The 24,468-nt window shown below is 59.2% G+C and overlaps 1 protein-coding gene across 1 annotated transcript in view; it reads right to left on the bottom strand.

The window, feature by feature from the left end:
• LPCAT1 (lysophosphatidylcholine acyltransferase 1) overlaps nucleotides 1-24,468 on the bottom strand; it is a 45,565-nt gene that overhangs the window by 12,776 nt on the left and 8,321 nt on the right. The window contains exons 2-8 of the mRNA XM_026506591.4: nucleotides 16,491-16,633; nucleotides 10,482-10,696; nucleotides 5,135-5,247; nucleotides 3,961-4,021; nucleotides 3,637-3,695; nucleotides 1,569-1,603; nucleotides 285-339 (exon numbers count right to left, since the gene is read on the bottom strand). Coding sequence (XP_026362376.3) covers nucleotides 285-339; nucleotides 1,569-1,603; nucleotides 3,637-3,695; nucleotides 3,961-4,021; nucleotides 5,135-5,247; nucleotides 10,482-10,696; nucleotides 16,491-16,633 — 681 coding nt within the window. The remainder of the gene's footprint in view (nucleotides 1-284; nucleotides 340-1,568; nucleotides 1,604-3,636; nucleotides 3,696-3,960; nucleotides 4,022-5,134; nucleotides 5,248-10,481; nucleotides 10,697-16,490; nucleotides 16,634-24,468) is intronic.

Here is a 24,468-nt window from a genome sequence, read left to right on the forward strand (position 1 = left end):
GTAACACCGTGTCCACGCTGAAGCCGACAAACTGCTGAGTCACACTGTATCCTACAGACAACACAGTGTCACCTGTAGACGCCAGGGTAACATTGTATCCGCACAGACTGCCAGCGTAACACCGAGCTGCAGACAGCGCCTCCGGCTGGACGGCACAGGCTGCAGCAGCACCACGTGACGCGACAGCCACGGAACCCCGTCCCGCCCAGACACAGCCCCACAGCACCCTGACCCTGCATCTTTACAGGCCCACACCAGCCGGTCAACACCGCATCTCTACAAACCTCGATCTCCACTCGGTTGTGAAACTGACACAGCGTGAGCCACAGGATTTTCAACCTTGGAAACGAACAAACAGATCGACAGCATTGGTTAAAAGCTTCTCAGTGTCATGTACTTAAGTTACTTTCAATTCTGGAGCAAACTCTCCAACCCCCCCCCCCCCCGCCCCCAAGGGCACGGCTCGGCAGTTAGTTCGTTCAGGGACACTCGGCCTCCCCCCGTGCCGAAAGCCGAGCCTTACAACACTGTGACAAGGAGGGGCCGCTCGACCAGCCAGGCTTCCTCACTGTCCCTACCAAATGCACCCACTCCTGCAGCTCTCCTTTGCCCAGCAGGCCCCGGTTTCCCAAGTGTGTCCTCTGGCTCAGGAAACCTCCTCTACATGACACTGTCCCGGACCTGGCTGTCCCCAGGCAATGCAGACTCAACAGGCCTTAAGCCATGCCCTCCACAAGGCCGGCCCCAGACCTCCTGACCTCAGAACCGGCATCACCACCCTTTGCTTTGCAGAAGTTGGAAATGGGGAGCCATGTGGAGTCTCCTGTCCTTGGGCCATTGCTCTTCCCCGCAGTGGACAACTGTCCTCTAGCTGTTTTTGTCCACACCTGACTTCTACCCCATCACTGTCAGCCCCAAGCCTGGCCACCAGGGCCCAAAGGAGCCCCTTCCCACCCTTCTCCCAGGTTCCTCCTTGCTTCTCACCATCCACCGTCCACACTCTGGCCTCGGCAATGCGAACACCGCCGCCCACCTATGCTGCCCCTCAGGGCACCTCCCCAGCATCTGTTCCAAATGCTTTGTCCGCGGGCCTTGGGGGGGCTCTGCCTGGCCCCACCACCGACCCTTCTGCTACCAAACACCAGGTCAAACGCTGGCACCACGGACGCCTGCTCTCCTGAAACCCTGTGCCTCCCCGCGTAGCTGTTTGAGCGGAGGGCCGTCCCTACAGCTCCCCTTCCTTCTCCAAGAGCTGTGGGGTGCGGACGGGACGGCGGCCACGGAGCCAACAGGCACCCTTGGGAAGGAAAGAGCACTCACAGTCACCTTCCCCTTGGACTTGAAGACCATTAACTCAGGTCCTGGAATCCAGGAGTGTGAGAACAGGCCAGGTCTGCACACTTAGTTTTCACAGTGGGCAGAACCTGACGGCTGTCAGACAGCAGTGGGTTATGCGTTCAGGGTTTCCACATTGGCAAAAGTAACCAGAATGCAGGGCAGTCACTTGAGTGGCCCCTGTGCTTTCCCAGCAGGACAGGACACACAAGAAAGTACGGTGTCTGACTTACGCTCCGGGTCCTTGCCATGTCCACGTGATGGTGTCCTGGGGGCAAGAAAGGAGCAAAATGAATCACAGCTGGAAATCAGGCACCCGGAGTCCCCATGTGAGCCTGCCCTCTGTCCTGGCCCTCGACCTGGCCCACCTCTGACCCCAGAGATGCTGGTGCCCCTCTTCCTCCCAAGTCCACTCTGGGACAAGGAAGCAGGTGGGTGCCTATCGCCGCCAGGCCACCCCGACACACACCTCTCCTCCCACGGCTCCGAGGTTGGCGATTCTGACCGCCACCTGAGATGCCACCCCCGTTCTGTTTTCTGCCCTCCCCCGTGTTCAACATGTCCCTGCCAACACCAGTCCACAGCACGGGGGCCGCTCTCTGTGAGCAGCTCCCGCGACACCCGCCGTGGCATCACCATCACTTCCCACAGGACGCTCATTCCGAGAGACGCCCAGCAGATGAGCCCAGGCTTGGGAGGGAGCAGAGGAAACCCCTGCGGGGCCCTGCACGTGCCCAGGGCCCCGAATGTGGGGACATGCCCCATCCTCAGTCTCAGCTGCTCAGCCAACCACTTCGGTGGGGACTCGGACACACACCCCGTTTCTACCCTGACACCAGTACCCCAAGACAGCTGCTTTCTTCTCAAGTCCTGACACCCACCTGCTCGCTTCCCGGGGGATCCTGAAAAGCCACCCACCACAGGGGCTTCCCCGGCCCCCAGCCTGGCCCTTGGCCGCTCCTCCCCCCGACGGCCCGTGCGCAAAGCTGTTAGCGGTGGTTCTTCCTGAAACTGGGAAGCAGGACGTGACACGGACCCACGGGCCGAGTGTGCAAAGCAGCCATGCTGCTTCTCTGACAGCTAGGCTGAATGCTTCCAGAAGACCCAGTAAAGGCAACTTGCTTGAAACAGGTTATGAAGCAAGCTTAAAACAACAGAAAGTCCAGAATTCCACACACTGACAATGCCCTGACTCTCGGACGCTGGCTAAAGCACGCAGCTCCTCAGAGCTTCAGGCGTGCACTCTGAGAACCCTTCGATCTGTCAGTTCGTGTGGCTGCTGGTTCCGACCGACATTTACTGACGGGCCACTTGGAGAACCTCTTTGGTGCCGTCTGCACTTGTAGGCACAGGGACTGGCCCAGAAGCAGGGGCGCCAGCCCCTCAAGCCACAGAGTCACACGTAATTCTGCCACCATCTAGGCTAGCGACTCCAGACTCCCCCCGTGCTGCGACTGATTTTCTTTTGTGTCGTCACAAAGACACACTGTGACGTGGAGAAAGCTCAGTGCGATGAACAAATGAACAAATCCACCCTGTGTGCCCTCCGTCAAGAAACGGTCCAGTGCACCCGCACCCAGGCGGGTCCACGGACACAAGTCCCTGTGGACCAGTCTCGGGGCTGAGAGCCCGCTGCCCATCCAGCTGCAAGGACGTCCACCTGGAGGGGGTCACGGGGGTCACGGAGGAGTGCGATGTAGCCGGCACCGAACAGCACCTACGGGAGCTCGGTGCCTGCCCTGGGGAGTGCGGCCTCCCGAGCCGACGCGTGCGGCACGTCCACAGGGCCGTTGGGGGGAGGGACAGCTGCGGCTGCTTTGACAGATGCGGAAGCAGAGGCCGCGTGGGCTGAGCAGGCTTCATCCGGCCTTCCTGCCTCCCCTGAGCTGGGGTCCGTCAGGATCACCCAGGCGCTCTGAGCTCCAAACGCCCCCCCCCTCTTACTTTGCTCTGACAGAACAAGCGAAGACGTCCGCACGGAGGCAAGGTGTGAGACAAAGGCAAACTCAACACAGAGCCACTTAGTTCTTCTCTCTCCCACTGCCCCCGGCCTTTCAGAACTCAAATTTTCTTAATGTTACTGTGTCCCAGGTGAACAGGGAGCAAAGCCTGCAGAGGACGTGGGGGGGCGGCTCACATGAACCTGTCAGGACCAGTCAGCACGGCCCCGCTTTGTGACCTGTGACAACGGGCCTTCACGCATGAACACTGGCGCTATCCTGGAATCACGGGATTGACTAGAAATGACCCGGAATTCTCATTCCCAGGCAACTCACCGTAATCCCAGGAAGACACACTTACTAGTTTATTCGGGTATCGCAGAACCACGGGCTGGACAGGAACTCCAGGGATAAAGGCACCTGCAGGGAAAGGGGTGTCGTCTTATTTCAAGGGCAGGGCTCCTCCGCCGGCACTTCTCATGCTGGTCCTGCAGAAAATGTGTTCTGCCACCCCTCCCTTGTGAATGGTCATCAGCCGTCTGGAAGGTTTCCTTGACATGGATGCTGGCCGTGTCACGTCAGGGAAAACCGCAGGCTCGCAGCCCTGCCCCCCAGGGAACGGACCCAGGAGTGTCTATCCCGCTTGCTCAAGGAGAAAAACAAAGAATTTAAGAAAACTACATACCAGGCTTGAAGGTAATTAGGCAGGTCCTGTTGGTACATGTTCCTTCTGGAAAAATCATTATCTTGGAATGAAAAAAAAAAACGTCAGCCTTAAAGGAACATAACCCAGAATACGGTCTATCTGCTCCACCGCTGACGTACGGGAAATGCTTTAATTGTACTGGGTCTACACAGTGTAGATGCAGGATGGAGGCACGTGCGGATTTCCTAAGTGTAAGTTCTACCAAATCTGGAAGCCACGCAAACATGCAAACAGCACACGCCTCCTTAGAGCGTGTATGGGGGCGATCACGGCCGCCGTGAGGCACAGCTACCCTGCCTGGACGCACGTCGGCACGCAGCAGGCCCCCCCAGGGGCAAAGCGGGACAAAGGTCCACGGAGGAGGGCTCGGCGGACGGTCCTCGGCTGAAGGAATCGGGACCAGGGCTGGAGCCGAGCCTCAGCCGGGCAGCAACCGGAAACACGGCCGAAGCAGCGGTTCGACACCTCCCCCACGGGACTCCCAAAGTACTCTGCCTCACGCTGACCTCGGCAACACGACACAAACTAGACTCTCCCTCACACTAGACGCTACAGCCCGTGCGGCTGTTCCCAGATGGGGGGCAGCAGCCAGGCACCCTGGACGTCTTGGCCCCCGAGGGGCTGCCCGCAGGCGTGGGTGCCCGGCAGTCCGGCCCCCCCACGCTCTCTGGGCAGCGGAACCCAGACGGTCCCGGGAGTGCCAGCTCGGCAAGCTCGGCTAAGACACACAGCTCACATCGGCCGAGACCGCCGCCCCGCTGCCCGCGCCAGGCCTTCCTGGCGCTCCCTCGGGAGCCGGGCACACGCGGGCAAGCTCCGCCCAGGGTTTTCAGGAGCAGACGGTGACGCCTTACGGACTGGTGCGCTCTTCAGACGTGAGACTGTGCCAGCCCCGTGGGCAGGGACTGACGAACACAGTCATTTCAGTCAAGATGCTTTGGGAACTGGAGAGACACGTGAGAATTGCCTCCTTATTTCTTAAAATTTTAAAATTTCAGGCCCCAAAGTACCTGACACTCAGCACAGGCTTGAAATCACACACTCATCAAACATAAAATGAAGCAAAACGAACTCGCCCCCAGGGGAGGCCCCCGTCTCTAGGTTCACATCTTCTGGAATAAAGCAGCTCAAAGCACACGCGGGACTGCATTACCTGCGGCCACTTGCCATGCGACTGCGCGCGTCTCCTGATCTCCTCCACGGTCTTCCTGCGGGAGTCCTGGTCCGACCGGGACACGAACACCGGCTGGATGTACTTTATCAGAGCTGGGAGGGAAGGACGGGCGTTCGTGTGGGGACACACACTTCTGCCACAGCAGGACTGGGGGGCGGGGTGCTGCCCAGGGGCAGAGGCGAGCCCCCAGATACGCCCCAAGGGCAGCACGGTCCCCGAGAGCGGGCGCGGGTCAAGGCCTGATCACGAGGGATCCAAAGCTCCCTCACACGATGGCCCGAAGCCCCACAACCTGCACAACCTGGAGTAACACCACTGGTGTCCACAGCCTGTAAGGCAGGAGAAAGCGGAGAGAGTAAGGCCGACCCCTGCTCTGTGCTAACAGGACGGGGAGGGGGCGGTTCAAGGCTCCAGAGTCACAAGGGCCCGAGGTGCATGGCTTCCACCCCACCAGCCTGTTGCGGCCAGACCTGTCTCCCTCGAAGACACAGGCTACGTGCTGACCCCAGGTACCCAGGACTGTGATTTTACGTGGAAATCGGGCGCCTGCAGACGCGATCCAGTTAAGATGACGTGGTACTGGCGTAGAGTGGGCCCCGACCCATGCCCAGCGTCCTCTCAAGGAGGGGGAGACACGGACGTGCACGCAGGGAGAAGTCCACAGGACGGCAGAGGCCAAGACTAGAGGGACGTGACCATAGCCACGGGACACCAGGGACGGTGGAGAAGCGCCAGAGGCCACGGAGGCCTGGCATGGCCTCTCCCTCAGAAGCTGCCTTGCTCACACCTTGATTCTGGACTTCCGGCCCCCAGGACAGTGAGAGAATCAGTGTCTGTTGTCTTCAGCTGCCCAGCGTGTGGCCCTCTGTCGGGGGCGCCCCAGGACACTCACATGGCTGCAGCCCTAACCAGCTCGGCACAGGGGGCCCACGGCCCTGCTGGGGTGGCAGGTCAGTGCTCCCGCGACCAGAGCTGAACCAGGACGCGGGTTCTCTCGAAAGAGGATCTGAAGGTGGGGAGCCCTTCTTAGAAGAGAAACCCCAAACTGACACGACAACCGTCCTCAGGAAGGGTGTCCTCTCCTGGGAAGGACAAGTGGGCGGCCACGGCAGCCGGGCATCCCCGTGGCGGTGAGACACGTCCCCGCTGGGCCCAGCAGCAGCTTCGGACTTCTGCTCTGAGAGTTCTAACTACTCGTAAGCAGTAACGTGTTGTGACTCTTCTTTCTGAGGGGTTTTCCAAAAGGCAAAGAGAAAATTCATTTAACAAAAAAAGAAGAAAATTCTATCTAGTCACGTCCACAGGACTCAAAAACTAAGCTACATGTGGGTCTCAGTGATGTTTTCTTCTGGCATCTAGAAACTTCTTTCCCCGTTCCATCGTTCTCGCCAATTCCTCCTGACTGCTGGGAGTGACACGTGGGGACAGGGCCAAGGGGATCCCCGCAGGACAGGACAACGGGGAAGCCGCCCAGCTTCCTACTGTCCAGCCAGCTCTGTGCTGACTTCCCTGTGGCGGGAGAGAAGGGCTGCAGGCTGGCCGCCTCACTGAACAGGGCCGGGCTTCCCAAGTTCCCCTTTCTGGTGACAATGGAGGAGGACGGCTCTTCGTGACTCGCGGACAAGCCTGAGGCAGAAGGCAGAGGTGCGCAGCGGCTCTCTGGGCTCCGAGGACGACGGGGCTTCCTTCTCTGAGTGAATCTCAGACTCCACTCTTCCTGTGGACCCCAGGTGAATCCCCACACTGGAGAGCCCATAACTGGACGGCTTGCTTCTGAGGACAGGGGAAATGTGGCTGCTTGTCGGGTAAGCCGCGTGCGGTGCTGGCAACAAGGACCGGGGCCGCCGTTCTGCCAGAAGACCGTGAGGCGTCTGTGGGGACTCTGAGACCACGCACCAGACCTCCTATGGTTTGTGACCTGCCAGGCGCCCGTATAAAGGACACTGAAAATAACCTGACAACAATAACGAGAAAAATCACTGAGCTGACCACTCTCACTGGTATTTACGGATCTGAAGGTGAAAATATTTTGAATATTTCTAACATTCGTCTGTCTTCACCAAAGTTGTGAGTTGTCAAAGGCTCCAAAAACATCGTGCTTTAAACAAGTCCGAGAGGAACCAAAAGGCACGGCCAGCGAGCCCCCCCCCCCCCAGCGTGCCGCACGCAGGCATCCAGGTTTCCGGCAGGGGTGTGTTCCGGGTCATGCACGATGGGAGGCACCCTCACCTGTATTCCTGGGGGAGCGTCCCGTGGGTTCTAGTTAAAATCTACAATAAATGGGTCCGTCACTACTCCTTCACTCTTCTTTCTGTGATCCCTGACAAGACTGGGAATGCAGTCTACGTGAAGGACCCCCGCACACAGAGGACATGCTGGTGGCCCTGCCTCCTGACACTCCGAGGTCGAGGCCAGTGGCAGGGGGCATGGCGTTCAGCTCACCTGCCGCCCCCAGCACATTCAGCCGATGGAGCTGGCTTCAGAACCCTGACCTTGGGATGCGGGTGACCAGGTACGACAGTGCATGACCCTAACTCACGACCTGAGCCATCAGTGAAGGCCAGGCTTCGAGAAGGCTTGTGTCATCTGTATGCGAATGAGGGGGCAATGACACGGCCCCCAGGTCCCAGAACTTCCCCAGAATGCTGACGTTCCACAGCCTAAAGTGTAAAGCTGGAAAGAAGAAATTGGAACAAAACTGCAGAATTGAAATAGCTTCCCCGTCCTTCCCCTGTGGCCACACTGCTTTATACTTGGGGGCCTGTGAGGACCTTTCAGCATTCTTCATGTGGAATGCGTATTTGCGAACTCCTGGAGTCTCTGCCTGGCTGTCAGAACATTCTCAGCTGACCCCACTTTCCAGGCACATGACACATAACCCTATACTTGGATAACCGGGCTCACAACTACTGGCCCGACACGCCATGGCCAGGTAAGTACCGGCACGCGCTCCTGCAGGAAGTCCCACAAGACGAGGGCCGTCCCGCCTGCTCGCCGGAGCGATGCCTCCATTTTACTTTTGCTCTGTAACCACCAGCCCTGGAAGCACCTTGGCTGAGACCCTTATGTCTAAACGGAGGACCTGTGTCACCATTCCCAGGGGCAAGACCACAGAGGGTCCCAACTGCTCAGCCCCCCTGCTTTCCACCATGTAGCACACACGAGACGGCAGCCGTCTGCAGCCCAGAAGAACTTCTCACCAGAACCCCACCCTGCTGGCCCCTGACCTCGGACTTCCAGCCTCCAGGAGCGTGAGAAGTAAGTGTCCGTTGTTTAGAAGCCACCAGTCTGCAGGGCTTTGTCTGAGCAGATAGGCCCTGACCCGCAAGCAAGTAAAGGCTGGTTAGCATGTATTCTGCCAAAGGCACACAACGTATTAGACCCTCTCAGAACGTCCCACGTACTAGAAAGACAGCCTAAACGTACACGATGTTCTTCCGTAACAGTCAGCTGAACACTAACACGAGCTAGGAAACTCAGAGGAGGTGGCCCGAGTGAGGACCCTCTGCCCCCGCAGCTCTGGCCCCAGCACCACGTGCCTCCAGCACCACGTGCCTCCCGCCCAGACCAGCCCCGCTCCAGCTCCGGACTCCAACCGGACACGCTCAGCATAACACGCCCGTGGTCTAAATGCAGAGAAGTGGACACAGGAGAGCGACAGTGGGGTGGCCCCCACCCCCAGGAGCAGCCTGGAGGAAGCAGGACTGGGTTGGCGATCCCTGCGGCAGAATCCAGGGGGGTGAGAACCAGGAGCAGGTGGGGCCGGCCCTGCAGGGCACCTGGACAGCTCTGGCACGGGCCCGGCCGGGAGGAGGAAGGTGCTTTCGTCTGTAAAGTGACTGCCCTGCATTCCCTGCAGTTCCCACGGTAACGGTGCAGTGAGCCCTGAAAAGATGTGTCCACACCCTAACACCTAGGACGTGTGACTGAAACCTCATTTGGGAAAGCAGTCTTTGCAGGTGTGATTAGTCACACACCTGGAGATGAGACTACCCTGGACTATCCGAGGACAAGTGTGTGTGTGTAGGAGACACACAGGGACACACCCATGGGGGAGGCCAGCGAGGAGGGAGGCAGGGGTGGGAAGGATGCAGCCATGAGTCCAGGACTACCCGGGCGCCAGGAGCTGGAAGAGGCAGGAAGGACTTCCCCAAAAGCCTCCGGAAGGAGCGAGGCTTTGCACACTGTGACCTTGGACTTCTGGCTCCAGAACTGTGGGAGTCTAAGTTTCTGCTCTTCTAAGCCACCAGCTGGGTCACTGTCACGTGGCCGAGGGACACCTGCACACCTGAGCTTTTGGTCCCATAACGAGCGCACGGGGACACAGACGCTTCTGGGACTGGGATACAGGCCCAAGCTTGAGCAGGCACTTGGACACATGATGTCTGCCGGCACTTGTGTGTGAACCAAAAATAAAACCCACAACAGCTAATGTTACAGAGAAAACCACAACAAGGAAAAAGAAGAGACTCAAGGACAAGTGCCTATTTCATGTGGGTGTGACCTGCACTGACCAGCAGGATGGGGGGGGGACGGAGGACACTCGCCCACTGCCTGGGGAGGGGGGACGCACTCACTCCCAGCAGGATGGGGGGTCTTGCTCACTCCCAGCAGGATGGGGGGACTCACTCACTCCCAGTGGGGGGCGGGTCTCACTCACTCCTAGTGGGGGGGTCTCACTCACTCCCAGCAGGATGGGGGGGTCTCAGTCACTCCCAGTGGGGGGGGTCTCACTCACTCCCAGCAGGATGGGGGGGTCTCGCTCACTCCCAGTGGGGGGGGTCTCGCTCACTCCCGGGTGAGGGGGTCTCGCTCATTCCCAGTGGGGGGGGTCTCACTCACTCCCGGGTGGGGGGTCTCGCTCACTCCTGGGTTGGGGGGGTCTCACTCCCAGTGGGGGGGTCTCACTCACTCCCGGGTGGGGGTCTTACTCACTCCCAGGTGGGGGTCTCACTCACTCCCAGGTGGGGGTCTTACTCACTCCCAGGTGGGGGTCTCACTCACTCCCAGGTGGGGGGGTCTCGCTCCCAGTGGGGGGGGGGTCTTGCTCACTCCTGGGTTGGGGAGTCTCACTCCCAGTGGGGGGGGGGTCTCACTCACTCCCGGGTTGGGGGGGTCTCACTCCCAGTGGGGGGGTCTCACTCACTCCCGGGTGGGGGGGGTCTCGCTCACTCCCAGTGGGGGGGGGTCTCGCTCACTCCCGGATGGGGGGTCCCACTCACTCCCGGGTGGGGGGGGTCTCACTCACTCCCGGGTGGGGGGGTCCTCGCTCACTCCCGGGTGGGGGGGGTCTCGCTCACTCCCAGTGGGGGGGGGTCTCACTCACTTCCCCATATCGGGATGTCTCTGCTCTCTGCCTTCATCACGATGGAGGACATCGTCAGGGTGACGGCGATGGCATCGAAGTAGGAGGAGTGTGGAGCCAGGGTGAGGATGGAGGCCTCAGGCGGCGAGGCCTGCTGCCCCTTCATGACCACCCAGTGGAAGCCGCCGGAAAACCACATGGTGCGCATGATGGCCTTGAGCAGGAAGTCCACGACCCTGCAGAGGAAGGTGCTGCGGTTACATGGGGCCAAAGCAGGGTGTCACGGGCTCATCTCGCTAGCGAGATGCTGACCGCATGGACACGGATACTAGAAGCTCGGTGCTGACCTCTGGCCAGTTATCCAGGGCGCGCTCCAGGCCCCTCCAAACCTGGTGACAGCGCTTACTGCGTCGTCTGGAGGAGATAAGACACTACTAAACGTGGAGCGGGATGCCTTTTTACCAATTTATCCACGAAAATGCAAGTCCTGCCTCTGCTCCGTGACAGCAGCACGAAGACCACACGGACTCCTGAACGCGGTAAGCAGAGCACGGACGCGGGACGTTCACGCCACTGGGACTGTCAGTGCTGGAAGGCTGTTTGTTAGCATGAATGAAAAAACCCACCAAGACACCTAAAATGCAGTTAACATCAGCAGTGACGTTGGGGTGAGACCAGGAGCGGAGGTCTGCAGCGAGCCAGTCCATCCCCTGCCCCCAGGCTCCTGAGTCAGAGGGCACGTTACTAAAGCCTCTTCCGATGAAACTAGACGGATGATAAACATGGAAAACAAAATAACCATCAGCCCAGATGAACTGAACTTGCTTCCTATTTGTTTTTTAAACATACGAGAATTTAGGCATTTAAATCTGCACATCCCTGTGACGGACGAGACGAGGATGCACATCACTGAAACCGCACGGAGGCGAGAGGCTCGGTGTGCGAGTGACCACGGGCACCGCAGTCCCAGGGAGAAGGGGTCATCCCCGTGAGGAGCCACGTCGCACGTGGCTGCGGGGTTATGCAGGTCATCAGACTGCACAACAGAAACATAAGAGCCTGAAACCTCCTTGGACTGACCCCCAATGTGCTTAAAAACCCTCTCAAGAGAATTCTGGAAGACGAGGCCCAACAGCACTAAGTAGGAGCCAGTCCCAAGGTGGGTATGGCGCCCCTCACAGAGCCACCTTGAGAAGGCCCTTGTGTGGACGGTGAACAGGGAGGGTGTGGCTGTAGGCCGAGATGCTGGGGCCAGGCTTTGACGCCCCGTCTCCAGACCCGGGCAGGACCACAGGTATGCAGTTTTCGTCGTTTGTCCAATGGCGTATTTTTAGACACGCCTGTCCGCATGCAGGCTACTTTTCATAAGAACACAGACAAACATAAAAGCCAAGAGAGAGCCACTGACACCCAAAGAGGAAGAAATGAGGCTTCGTGCAGTGGGACCGAGAGCCAGTCCCGGGAAGTCAGATTCAGAGGAAGGCGGAAGAGGGACCTGCTGGGAACTGGGGACCAAATCCTGACCTGTCTGCCAGAGACACCCCCCCCCCCCCCCCCCCCCCGGTCAGCACTAAACAGAACTAACCATTCCTGCAAGATCTCGGAGGCATTCCAGCCCCAGTGAGATCATGCACCGGGCAGAGCCAGGCTGCGGGTGTGGAGGCCGGCCTCGGAGCAAAGCCCCGCGCACAGCAGCACCATGTGACGCCTCCTGCCCACGGCGACGGCCGCCAGACAAGCCTGAGGTGCCCGCAGAGCGATTCCCAGGACAGTGAATCGGGAGACAGATCTCCAGGCATGAGGGCAGCGACCTCCGTTCATCGCCCGGGGGGGCACCCCAGAACCTGAGACGCGAGCAGAACCAGCCACGTGGCAGAGCGGAGACTGTGAGTGAGGAGACACGTGGTGGCAGGCATCAGAAGAGAGGCTGGGGGCCCACTCTCTCTCAGGCTGTCATGGAATCCAGGACAGGGCATGGTGAAAGCAGCAGAGAACAAGAGAACACCCTCGGAAATCCAGCATCTCACTTCCCCGGGAAGCTGGAGGATGAGAAGGAGGTCTCCGGAACATGCCAGAGAAAAAGGACAGCACTAGTCAGGAGGGGAACAGGTTCTCAGGGTTGAAGACAGACGGCTCTTCAGCACCACGTCAGAGAGCAGAGTGAGGTTAAGACAAAACGACAGACTCCTACAATTTCCGTTGAGGATTTTTCAAATTCCCGAGGACAGAGAGAAGAGCCCAAAACTCACAGAGAGGAACAAGCAGGCTCCTCGAGCGCCACAGGAGCCGGCAGCTTCGCGGCTCTGGGGCCGTGAGACCTGGAACCCGTACTGTCTGCCCGGACCAGCTCCCCATCGACATTGAGGGGAGAAACAAGACACTTTCAGACATGAAACGCGCCTGAGTTTCTCCAGCTTGTCCTCTTTCTGAGACAAACCTACACTCCAGGAAATCTTGGAGGAAAAAATGAGAAAAAAGAAAGAAAAACCCCAAACCAGGCCCAGGAGATAGATCATGCCCAGAAGATTTGCAGGAAGGCACTGCACCGGGCAGAAGAGTGACCTGAGGGCAGCCGGGGGCTCCCGGGCTCTCTGGGAGGAGCGCATAATCCCAGCAAGGCGGCGAGACCGCGAGCGGGCAGGATTGTAAGGCTGTGCTCAGGGCTCATTATTCTGCAGTAACGGGCAAAACAGGAGTCTGACTGTAATTGGAAATCGGGGTTAAGGAGGTCGTGAGGGTGGGGCTCTGATGCGAGGAGCCTGGTGTCCTGGTAGGAGGGAGACCAGAGCTCTCCACCAGGGGAGGACAGCGACGGGGCACGGTCTGCAGGCCAGGAACCCGGTCTGCCGGCACACGGATTCCCGACTCCCAGCCTCCAGAACCTTCTGCTGTGGAGACCCCCAGTCTGTGGCACGTGGTCAGTGGTCGGAGCTACGACACCCTCTAACCACGTGAGCTGGCCGCAGGGCAGCACCCAGAGGGCACTCTCGGCCTGCCGGTCAGGTTTTGCAAGAAGATGCTCTGGTTTTTACACAATTTTGTGGTTCGAAAGTCACTTTGAGTAAGTGTCTTTTGTGAAATTATGCCATTCCTCTTTTCACTGAAAACTCAAAGCTTGTATTTTAGGAAGTCTGAACGACACTAACTTATGTTCAGCAAAGATCCTCCCTGATGGGACACTGATCTACGCAAATCCGCACACGTCTGCACAGCGGAACGACGCGCCTCCCAGCTGACTCCGCGAGGATTCTTCCCTACAAGGCTGTGTACTTTGAAACCTGTTGCTTCAAAACCCACTTCCCCCTAACTTCCGAGTCCCCACATCAGGCATTTTGTCACCGAGTTCCCCTTTAAGGAGTTCAGTGTTGACTGTTCTTTGTTTCCCCAAGAGCACCAGACCCAGCGCAGGGCTGTGCCTAGAGTGACTGAAAAATACTGCTGCGCGGAGACCTCGAGGGCTGTGTATGGCCTGCACACCCGCACATTCACGCACACACCCACACGTGCACGCATGCAGACATGTGCATATACACATATGCATGCTTACCCACATGCAGATACCTCTGCACATGTACCTACATACACACGCCCCACTGATACACGCATGCGCACACATGCATGTAAACACACACACACACACGCACACACACGTGTGCACACACATTCACATACGTACATACGCACGATGCTCAGACACACATGCACACACGCTGGCACAATACACACACGTGCACACGGTGCGGTGCGGTCTCCATACACACAGGCGCCCAGAGCTCTCACGGAACCTCAGATGTGTCTACGACGTGTCGTGAGGGCCTCCTGTCAGGCACACTCTATGGGCGCAGGAGGCGCCTGGGACGCACTGCTGCAGGCGGTAGTCAGCTGTGGCCCCGTATCCTCCAAGGAGCCCAGCGGAGCCACACGGAGCCGCGTGGAGGTGGAACCGGCCACGGAGAACGGCCCAGAGCCCCACCCTTGGAAGAGACAGAATCGGAGGCGGGCGAGTGAACTGGGGAGGAGGAGCCCCGCCCAAGGAGAGCGGAAACGAGGACTTCAGACAAGACGTGCCCAGAGATAGCACTACCCTACCACTCAAGCCCCAAACTCTCCGTCTCATCACTCGTAATTTGTCAAAAACTCTAAAACCTCTGCTCTCTAGCTGCGGATCCACAACCTAGCAAACTGAACTTCCGACTCCTATCCGGTCTAGACTGATTCTGTTTGATCATGTATCTGATACCAGATTCATATTTTAGGGTTAAAACATTTAATAAAAACCCCCAAGGTAAAGCAAGCTCTTCAAAGAGAATTAAGAAATCCAAACAGGCAGAATGAGCACTGGATAGCCAGTGATGACCCTGGTGCCAGGTGACCGCAGCCAACAGCACGGCAAGCAGCCCTCCCTCCCCACCCCTACACTCTCTCCCTCCCTCCCCCCACTCCTCCACTCCCTCCCTCCCTCTTTGCCCCTACACTCCTTCCCTCCTCCTACACTCCCCCTCCCCCCCACACTCACTCCCTCCCCCTCACCCCTACAATCACTCCCTCACTCCCTTCCCCCCTCATTCCGGACCCATGTCCTAGCACCCCGGGGGCAGACGCTGCACTGGGGCTGGAATGGGAAGGGATCATGGCCTGCCTTGGGTCTCCAGGAAGGACTGTGGTTCACTTGACTCTGACAATGGTCTACACCATGAATACCATAAGGAACGCACATGGAGACCCCATGTGAGGGGTCCCCCGGTCAGCTGGACCGTCCCCAAGCACAGCCACGCCACACTCCTCACCGACTCAGCAAACCTGTGAATCGAAATTCGCGGTCTTTACCATGTATGTCACTGTCGTGCGTGCCCACAGCAGGTGCACGTCGGGAGAACCAACCCTGAGGACATGTGCCAGGTCCCACCTGCCTCCCGCGGGCATCGTGTTCCTGTCTGTCAGACACTTCCTAGGGGAAGGAGGACTGAGCTGATTGCTGGGCCCGTGAAGGGCCAGGAGCAAACAGTTTAGGCTCTGTGGGCCGCACAGCACAGCCTCTGCTTCCGTGAAGGTGTCCTGGATGGGGTTTAAATGAGCAGGTGTGGCTCAGTTCCAGTAAAACTGTGTTTATAAAACCAGGCAGCAGCTGGATCTGGCCCACGTTTAGGGAACCCCCTGTGCTAGGCTGATATTTCTGTTTCTGCATCAAGTGTTCGAGGACCCGAGGGGTTGACGAGAGGTGTTAAGGTGTGGATGACTGGCAGCACTCTGGGCTTGCAACAGAAATGGCGACTTCTAAGACGCCGGAGACACTTACTGAAGCCTTTATACCCGGCGTTCTCATTTACTGATGGTGTGCACTTTAAGAACAGCTTTAGGGGTAAACAAGAAAATATTCTGATTTACTTTTTTGAGGTCCACGTTGGGCCTTTAGTTAAGACGTATTCAAACATGGGGCACCTGGGTGACTCAGTCAGTGGAGCGTCTGTCTTTGCAGTTTGGCTTAGGTCGTGATCTCAGGGTGCCGGGATGGAGCCCCGCATCCAGCTATGCACGCAGCGGGGAGACTGCTTGGGGCTCTCTCGCGCTCTGCCCCTCTCCCTGCTTGCACAAATGTGCGCGCAATCACGCTCGCTCCCTCTAAAATAAATAAATCTTGAAGAAAGAGATGTACTCAAAACACGTCCACCTACAGATGGCTTGCTTCATTAATATCCAAAAAGTAAACACAAGGGAACTTCAAGGTCTACGAAGCAAGGGGGACACTTGACCAGCAGAGACCAGACCAGCACACGGGACAGATGTTGGCTGAGACGCAGCCTTGCGGGGCAGGGCCCTTGGAAACACACCAACAGCGGCCACGTGGCTTGCAGGACCCTGGAAGACCCCTCAGAGCAGGACGGGGGCAGGGGTGCGCCAGGGAATAGAACCGGCCACCCCCAGAGAGGGAGGAGCCACGCGGCTGGCAGCGTCCTGGACGGAAGAAGCTGTGGGAAGGAGGAAGGGGCTCTGGGACCCCGCCGTCAGAGCACCTGCCCTCCAGTGACTTACTTGCGCCACGTGGCCGGGGGCTGCTCGGGCTCCTGGTCTGAGGATCCCAGCGTCGCGAAGAACGTGAAGGGCCAGGCGAGCAGCATCATGGTGACAATGAGCAGTAGCCGGATGGGGAAGAGCGTCAGCGTCATGAACACAATCTGGAAAGAGAGGTGATGTCGTTCCGGAATCTGTCACCAGGGTCTGGTCCTTTGGACTCTGTGTGCGGAGCCAGGCCTGGGCCCCAGGGGCTGCCCTCACACGGTGGTGGGGCACGTGGCCAGGTGTCCTGCCGAGGCTCTCAGACTGTGCTGCTGGGCCCCTTCCCACTCCGGCCTCAAGTCCCCCGTGTGGGAATGGCAAACAGACAGTGGAGCTTACCCCGATCCTGGCGCCCTGCAGCCCCACATCCGAGCCCCTCTCCAGCCAGGCCCAGCACACGCGCCCCGCTCTTCTTAGCCTCCGAGTCCCAGCCCAACACGGGGATGCCTTTGCAGGGCTGAGCGGCCATGCAGGGAGGCCGCAGGTACGGAGCTGGCCAGATGGACTGTGGGCCACAAGGAAGACCAGGGACTCCAGGAGACTCTCCAGCCCCAGGGAGTCATGGGCTGGAGCCCAGCCGACAGCAGGGTGCAGCCAGCCTGCCTTCAAACAAGCAGCACTGGGGGGCATCACATGCCCCCCCCATGGGTCTGGTTGGGATGATGCCAGGGGAGGGGCTCTGTGGGGACAGGCAGGCCCTACAGTGAGGGGGAGAGCAGCAAACATGGGGTGGGGGCAGGGACGGACATGTGGGACTCTCCGGAGGGTCCAGGTCAGGGAGCATCATGGCGGACGGACAGCTCTGTCTGAAAGCAAGGACTCCTATGCAGGAAGCCACCTCTGGTTTTCACCTGGGGGCACACGCCCAGGAGTGGTGCATTCTGAGCGTAATGAGCGGGGGAGGAATGACAAAACTTAGAACTTCCAAGGGATTTAGGATCAATAGATGCAATTTATAACTATTTGCAATAATACACACTTCAGATACATAGGTTTTCGTGCAGAGAGGACAGAAAAGACATGCCAAGAGAAGGTGCGCGGTGATGTCTGCCAGCTGCTTGGCTGACCCAGGACAAAGGGCCTCACGGCCGCTCACCTGGCGGGGTCCCTGTTACCTGCACCTGAGCCGTGCTGACCGGCCCCCACAGACCCTTCACGGATTCTCCTGAGTCCTCTATGAAGACCGGCACTGCCCAACAGGCATACAGTGCAAGCCGTGTAGGTAATTCTAAATCGTCTAGCGGCCACGTGTAACACATGAAAGGGGATGAAATCAATGTAATATAGTTTACTCGTATATCTGAAATACTATCATTTCAGTGTGGACTCAATACAAACATTATGAACGAGATATTTCACACTTTTTCATGACGTCTTGTCTTGAAAATCCAGGGTTCATTTGACACTGCGGCTCATCTTGAGTCCCAACCGCCCCATGGGGCTGGCGGCCGGCTGTGCACCGTGCGGACCTGCGTCACCACAGGGCCGGTGGGTCAGGGCAAGCTTGGCGCGGCCCCTGTGCTGGCCTCCTTCCCCCCCTCCCCCCCGGTCCGGGGGTGACGTTGGCGACAATGTTTCCTATCAAGCGGGGGCTTCCTCGAAGTGTAGCAAATGTTCCCCGCTGATGAGAACGTACCTCCCCACCCGTTTTTTGTGAGTCGCGTCTGCTTTAAGTCGTGAACGCGCTGAATGTCACCGCCGTCCTTCCTGCTCCCTCAGCCCGCGGACAGGGCAGCCACGGCGTTTCTAACCTGAAAACCTCGGTCACGGTGCCGGCCGCTACCCGCTGGGCCACCTTCTCTCGAGCTGCTCGAGTTTGCGTCCGGGAAAGTCAGGGGCCCTCCGGGCGGGCCCTGCGGGGACGTCCACACACCGGAGAGCCAGCTCCTAGGGGAGCTTCTACAAAGATGTATGTATCTAATGCTGGGGGTTTTCTGCTTTTTTTTAACCGTCTATCTAGATTTTCTACATTCGCTTGAATTCGTTTCAGGGGTTTTGTCGAAGGAAATCCTCTCTGAAAGTCCCAGATTTCTCCCCAATTACTTCCCCACCGGGTGTTTTCAAGAGAACTTGAATGAAGCTGCCCCTTGCGTTCTGCCGCGTGTCTATGACAACCCTGCCCCGCCCCGCTGTGTATTTACTATTATTTGTGCCTCTAAAACTTTCCAGCCTATGTTGACAGATATTCTTCTAGTTTATTAATCTGTTTATTGAGCCGGTTTTGGACGTATTTACTGTCTCTACTGTGACCAGTCGGTCATATTAATTTTAGCTCCTACAGACTCTTTCTGAATCAACTCCAATGTCCGTCTGAACTTCCTGAGGTGAGAGCCCCGGTGTTATTTTCAGAAGTGCCCTCTTTCTCAACAGTCACGCCGAGAACACGCAGCTTTCTCGAAGTACCATCTACCCCCACAGTTAAGTTACCGGAAGGCTGAGTGTTCGCTGCCATCGACGGCCGCTGCCTGTGAAGCATGCTAACGGAACGTCTCAGAAAGTCCGTCCCATGCGGCAGGTGCAGCGCGAAGCCGCTGGCTCACCGGCGTGCTCTCCTACCGCGCACCCACTCTGCAGCCAGCTCCCATTCCCACACGTCCGTGCGGCAGAGCGTACCGCACGGGGCTCCGGGAGAGCACGCGGCTTCCACCCCCAGCCCATGCATCTCCGAACCGCAGACCAGGACGGGGCTCCGAGCGGCCCCAGGGAAGCGGTGCCGGGGAAGTGTGACCCGAACCTGCCCAGTGCCCCGGGTCAAGGCACACAGAGCTGCTCTTTACGTGGCTTAGTTAACCTACATTCCCGCAAGTGGGCCAGCAGCCACGGGGTTCACTTGGCCATTCCACATGGGACACAGCACGTGGCCAGCACTGACCCTCAGATGATGTGCTCACATGCCCGCTTTGACACGCACCCGAGAAGACACAATCTGGTTTCCGAGCTTCACAGCCAGCGGGGAGAGGACATGTGAGTGACCATCACACACTCGGACCCTCCGTAAACAGACAAGCCTCCCACAAGGCGATGAGTGGGCAGGTGGAACGGAACGTGGTCTGAGTCACAGACCTCCAGTGAACCGCCGTGCCTCGGCCTGAAGGACAGGGCAGGACGTGGCTCCCCAGGCACCAACTGACGGGGCGCTGTGTGAGCTGCTTGGGGAAGGCAAGCACCCTCGGGAGCCCACGGGGTGCAGGGGGACCTGCCTGGGCTGCTCTCTGGGGCCCCAGGACTCTGCCTTCACCTGGCCCAACCAGAGGGCCCACATATTTCCGCCAGGCTCAGCCCTGCCCCAGAGGAGGGGAAACTGTCCCCAGGAGGGACAGGACTTGGAAGGCTTCATGCAGCCCCCTCCAGAACCTTCTGTGGGCTCTGACCACTTGTCCTGAGCTCTAGGCTGCCCCCTGGTTGGATCCTCCTATTCTCCTGCACCTTCTGGCCCACTTGTCTTCACAGGCTCTGTCGCCTGTGTCCACCCTGGCCCGGCCACTGGCCTCCTGGCAGCCTTGCCACCCACCATGCCCTGTGCAAATGGGCCCAGTGTCTCAGTCTGTCTGAGCAGACTCAGTGTTTCCAGCCACAGGACGACAGCCAGCACAGCCACATCAGCCACGTGGACGTTCTCAAGTGGGCTAGGGCTGCGGAGAGACCACAATCACCAAAAAGACATTGGTAGAAAGTCCTGGCTGGACTGGAAAACAAAGGGCACAGAGCAGATGAAAGGGAGCAGTCGTGCCGTCTCCAGGCCGTTCTGCTGGGTGCCCACAAGGCGCTGTCATTAGCGGCCAGGCCGGACATGGCGCCTCCTTCCCCGAGGCCACGGGCACCTCTGCTCCTCGGCCGGCCTGGAGGGCAAGCCCATGGAATTACAGAGCCCTAGGATCACAGTCCCTGGGGGAACATGCAGGGAGGCAGGGGGCGCCCTGGGGAGAGGGCAGGGCTCCATTTCCCACAACCCAAGTAAGACCCAGCTCTGTGTGGGACACTTGACTCAGAACTCCCGGCTTGGGGGGAGGGGGACCGGGGACAGCCCCCAAAACCCACTCCCGCAGAAGCCCCTCTCAGAGCTGGGAGGTGGGTCAGCAGGCAGCAGGCAGGGATGGACGGACAGCGGCCCTGGGCGGGGGCAGGCAGGGGCAGGCGGGGGCAGGAGAGCAGGGGCCTTGGGGAGAGAATGCTGGCCTTGCTCCCAGGTGACGGCACCGGGTGGGGGCGGAGGAGGACAAAGCAGCAGCATGGGGCGGGGGGAATGCTGCAGACAGAGCAGGAACAACTGGAAATACGGGACCTGCATCCCCTCCAAGGTCTGACGGATGCAGCCTGACTGCCCCTCTCAGCAGCCCAGTGACCCTCAAGAGCACCAGGTCAAATAAGCCGTGAGGTGCCCCCCCCACCCCCCTCGAGCTGAGGGTTTACAGCCCAGTTCTAGGAGGACCTGCATCCAGCCTCCCCGGCTGAGTGAGGTCACTCATGTTGGCCACGATACACTGTCCATCAGGAAGGGGTGTGCTGTGAACAGACGTGGACATACAAGCTCACAGAGCAGCCATTCTAACCTAGCACACTGCATCAAGAGCCCCGGTGAGCAGACCCCGGTGGGGACCCACCCAGGTGCAGGGGGGATGCCACGGCTGCCTGCGGGCTCTGAATGCCATTTCCTGCCCAAAGGAACCAGGACTCCTGGGTGAAGCCAATTCCAGGCCGGGGCGGAGAACGTGGAAGAGGAACCAGGACAGCGGGGTACAGCTAAAATCAGGAAGGCGGCAAAGGCCCCCGGACTTCGGAGCCCCCACGGCAGACAGCAATCTGAGCACCGATAAGATCAATGCACTGACGGGACCTTCACGTGCGCTGGCGCCCTGCGTCCATCACCCCGGGCGCACACACATCTGCACACACCCCACCTCACTGGTCGCCTTTGGAGGGACGCAGGCTCCTGGGGGTGATGCTGGCCCATGAGAGGACATCAGGCATCACACAGTTTGTCCCATGAGACTGTCCCTCGGGGCAGCCACGGGGGGCATCTGCGAGCGTTCCCCAGAGGCTCCCTAGAACCTTATCGCGCACGCACACCCAGGTGAGGGAGTGTGCGTGTGAGGCTGCGGGGCAGGCGGGGCTGATGCAGACACGCCCGGCTCAGCGCCTGTGCGGGGGCGCGGACTGTGCTGCTGGTGCTGGGCCGTGGCTGCCGGCCGTCCTCCTCGTGGGATGCAGATACACCCGGAGCATTTGTGGCTGAAATGGTGGAGTCTGGGCTTTGCGTCACAATCACTGGGGGTGGGAGGACAGTGGGTGTCCCTGAGACCAGAATGGCCATAAGCTGGTGATTGCTGAGACAGGGTGGTGGGCACAGGGCTCCTGCATTTTCTCTGCTTTGGTGTAAGGAGCTGAACTATGTGCCCCCCACCCCGGACCTCAGAATGTGGCTGTATTTGAACACAGGGCCTTTAAGAGGTGATTAAGGTAAAATTAGGTCACTGGAGTGGACCCTAATTCCATATGGCAGGTGTCCTAAGAAGAGATTAGCTTACAGACACACAGAGGGAGGCCTTTGCAACGGCTCCTGGAAGAGACGGCGTCTACATGCCAAGGAGGGAGGCCTCAGGAGGAGCTTGGAGAGCGGACTTCCAGCCTCCAGGACCAGGGCGAGGAGCGCCTGTTGCTCAAGCTGCCGGCCCACGGCGGCGTCACGCCCCAGCGGGCACACCGGTGCGTGTCCCCAACCCCCCGCGACAAGGTGTGTGAAAGACCACATTCACCAATCTGCAGTGAATTCACCTCGCATGCTGTCTGGAACTCTCTGCCAAAGACCCCTCTGGTCACAAGGCCCAGCTCAGACGCACCTGGCGGTCACTCCCTCCTCTCTGCCAAGGCCACTAACATCGTCCTCATGCAAGTTGTCCAAGCTCCTTGTGTTTCACAGCCAACACACACTGTCCACATGCTGTTTAGGAGACAAAGGCCCGTGGAGCCATACGGGTGGCCAGCGTCTCCACCCACGCTGTCCCCCTGCCCAGCTGGGTCACTGGGACACGTGTCCTTGCTGGAGTGGACGGGCCAGCCCCGTACCTGGATGTCATACACCCCCGGAGCACACATGGGAGTGGCGCCATCCGAGGCCCCCAGCCGGCTGTGCGAGGTGCTGACACAGGGCCTGCGGGCAGGAGACGCACAGGGGAGCGCGAGGGTGTCGGCGTGACCGCTCTGACAGGAGAAGGGTCGGCAGCCTGACGGCACAGCGGCCGAGTCACAGTGCACAGCGGGCACCGGGCCGCGAGGCGCGTGCCGCCTCCACGGCACTCGGCACGGTAGTGGGCAGGCCACCGGCGGGGGGTTTCCAAAGCTGCTGTGCTTTCACTGTGGGAAAGAGTAATTATGGCCATTCCAATGGATATGGAAACACACTGACAAACACGCAGAAGAGAAACGCATTCCCCACGTGGTTAGAGAACACAGGAGCACACACATTGGGGAGCACCTGCTGGCTGCGGATGGACGGAGGCGCACACTCAGAGCCCAGGCCAGCGTCTGAAAACTACGCTCGCACGCGGGCGGCACTCCGTCCACCCTCAGTCGCCGCAAACCACTCCTGGGGGCTGGGGGCAGAGACAGATGACCGAGAACAAACGTGGACCGCCAGCCCCTGTGTGTTCCGTGGCCAGAGCTCCACGCCGTTGCCACGGGGAGGCTGAGTGCCGAGCCCTGAGTCCCCCCGGTGCTGGCAGAGGCCAGGTGCTCCTGAGACCGGAGCAAACATAGCTCAGGGCTGGCCACGGGGCCTGTCCTCCCCACGAGGCCGTGTGCCTGTCCACACCACAGGGGACGACTCGGGTACAGCCCGCATGTGCACCTGGCCGGCTGGCAGGCCCCGGTCCAGCTCCCCATGGAGTGGCTTGCACAGGTGCTGCTGGTTGCAACAGAGCTGGATGTCACCCAGGGGCACCACCAGGGGCCAGCGAGCCAAAGGTCGCCTGTGTGACAGGTGCCAGCAGCCAGCTGGAGGGAGGAGCTTCAAGCTCCCTGGGGCAGGAGGACAGATCCCGAGGTGACCATTGCTCAGAGACAGAAGAGACAACAATAGGACTCCTATCGTCACATTGCTTAGGTTACGACATTTGAAAGGCAGGATTTTCCAGGACAGCCGGCAGCCTGGGTGAATGCACGGAGGGCGGACAATCGCTAAGGGGCATGGGGCCCAGGGGCAGAAGCGAATAGGCCTGATTAGTGGGGGTGCTACACACACGGTAAACACGGGGGGCCCTGGAGGGACCCACGGGCACCCTGAGCCGACATCAAGGGTGCTCAGATCCCAAGTGGAAAGGACAAACGGTATTCTGACCTGTGGGTCTGCCCACACCCACAAGGATGGGTTCCCGGGGCCGCGGAAGGGGAGTGCCAGACTTCTGGATTTCTAGCGCTCCCGGCCCAGCACCCAAAGCAGGGTGGAGCGGACCCACTGCCCACAGCTGAAGGAATGCCTCGGAGTCAAAGTCCCCGTAGGGCTGTGGTTCTAGGGATAACACGACCAAGAGAATCCACTACCCCCAATCAGTTAATCCAACCAGACAGTGCATGTGCCCCATGGCAGAGCAAGAGGCAGACGGGCAGCCTGGCAGCTCAGTGGGGGCCCGGGTCTGCGGGCAGGATGGGCTCATCTTCTGAAACAAGCTCGCACTGGGGCTCAGGGGTGGAGGGAGGGCGCCCCGGAAGGCCGGTCTGGGTCCCCCCAGGCTCTTCCCATGAGGAGACAAGCCTTGCGGATTCTGCAGAAAGACGGCCACGTGAGGTAAACAGAGGGAAACCGCACCTGCGGAATCCACCTTTCTCTTTGGCCGTTACGTATTTAAAAATAAAGCAAGTTGTTTTTGAAAATCCTGAGAACAGACAGAATATTCTGAAACTGGGAAGCCACGGCCAGTGCCCCTCACTCAGCCCGGCTCGGGCAGGAAGGGGCTCCACA

Source organism: Ursus arctos, unplaced genomic scaffold (assembly GCF_023065955.2).
Source record: "Ursus arctos isolate Adak ecotype North America unplaced genomic scaffold, UrsArc2.0 scaffold_15, whole genome shotgun sequence".
In the NCBI taxonomy this organism is placed as follows: domain Eukaryota; kingdom Metazoa; phylum Chordata; class Mammalia; order Carnivora; family Ursidae; genus Ursus; species Ursus arctos.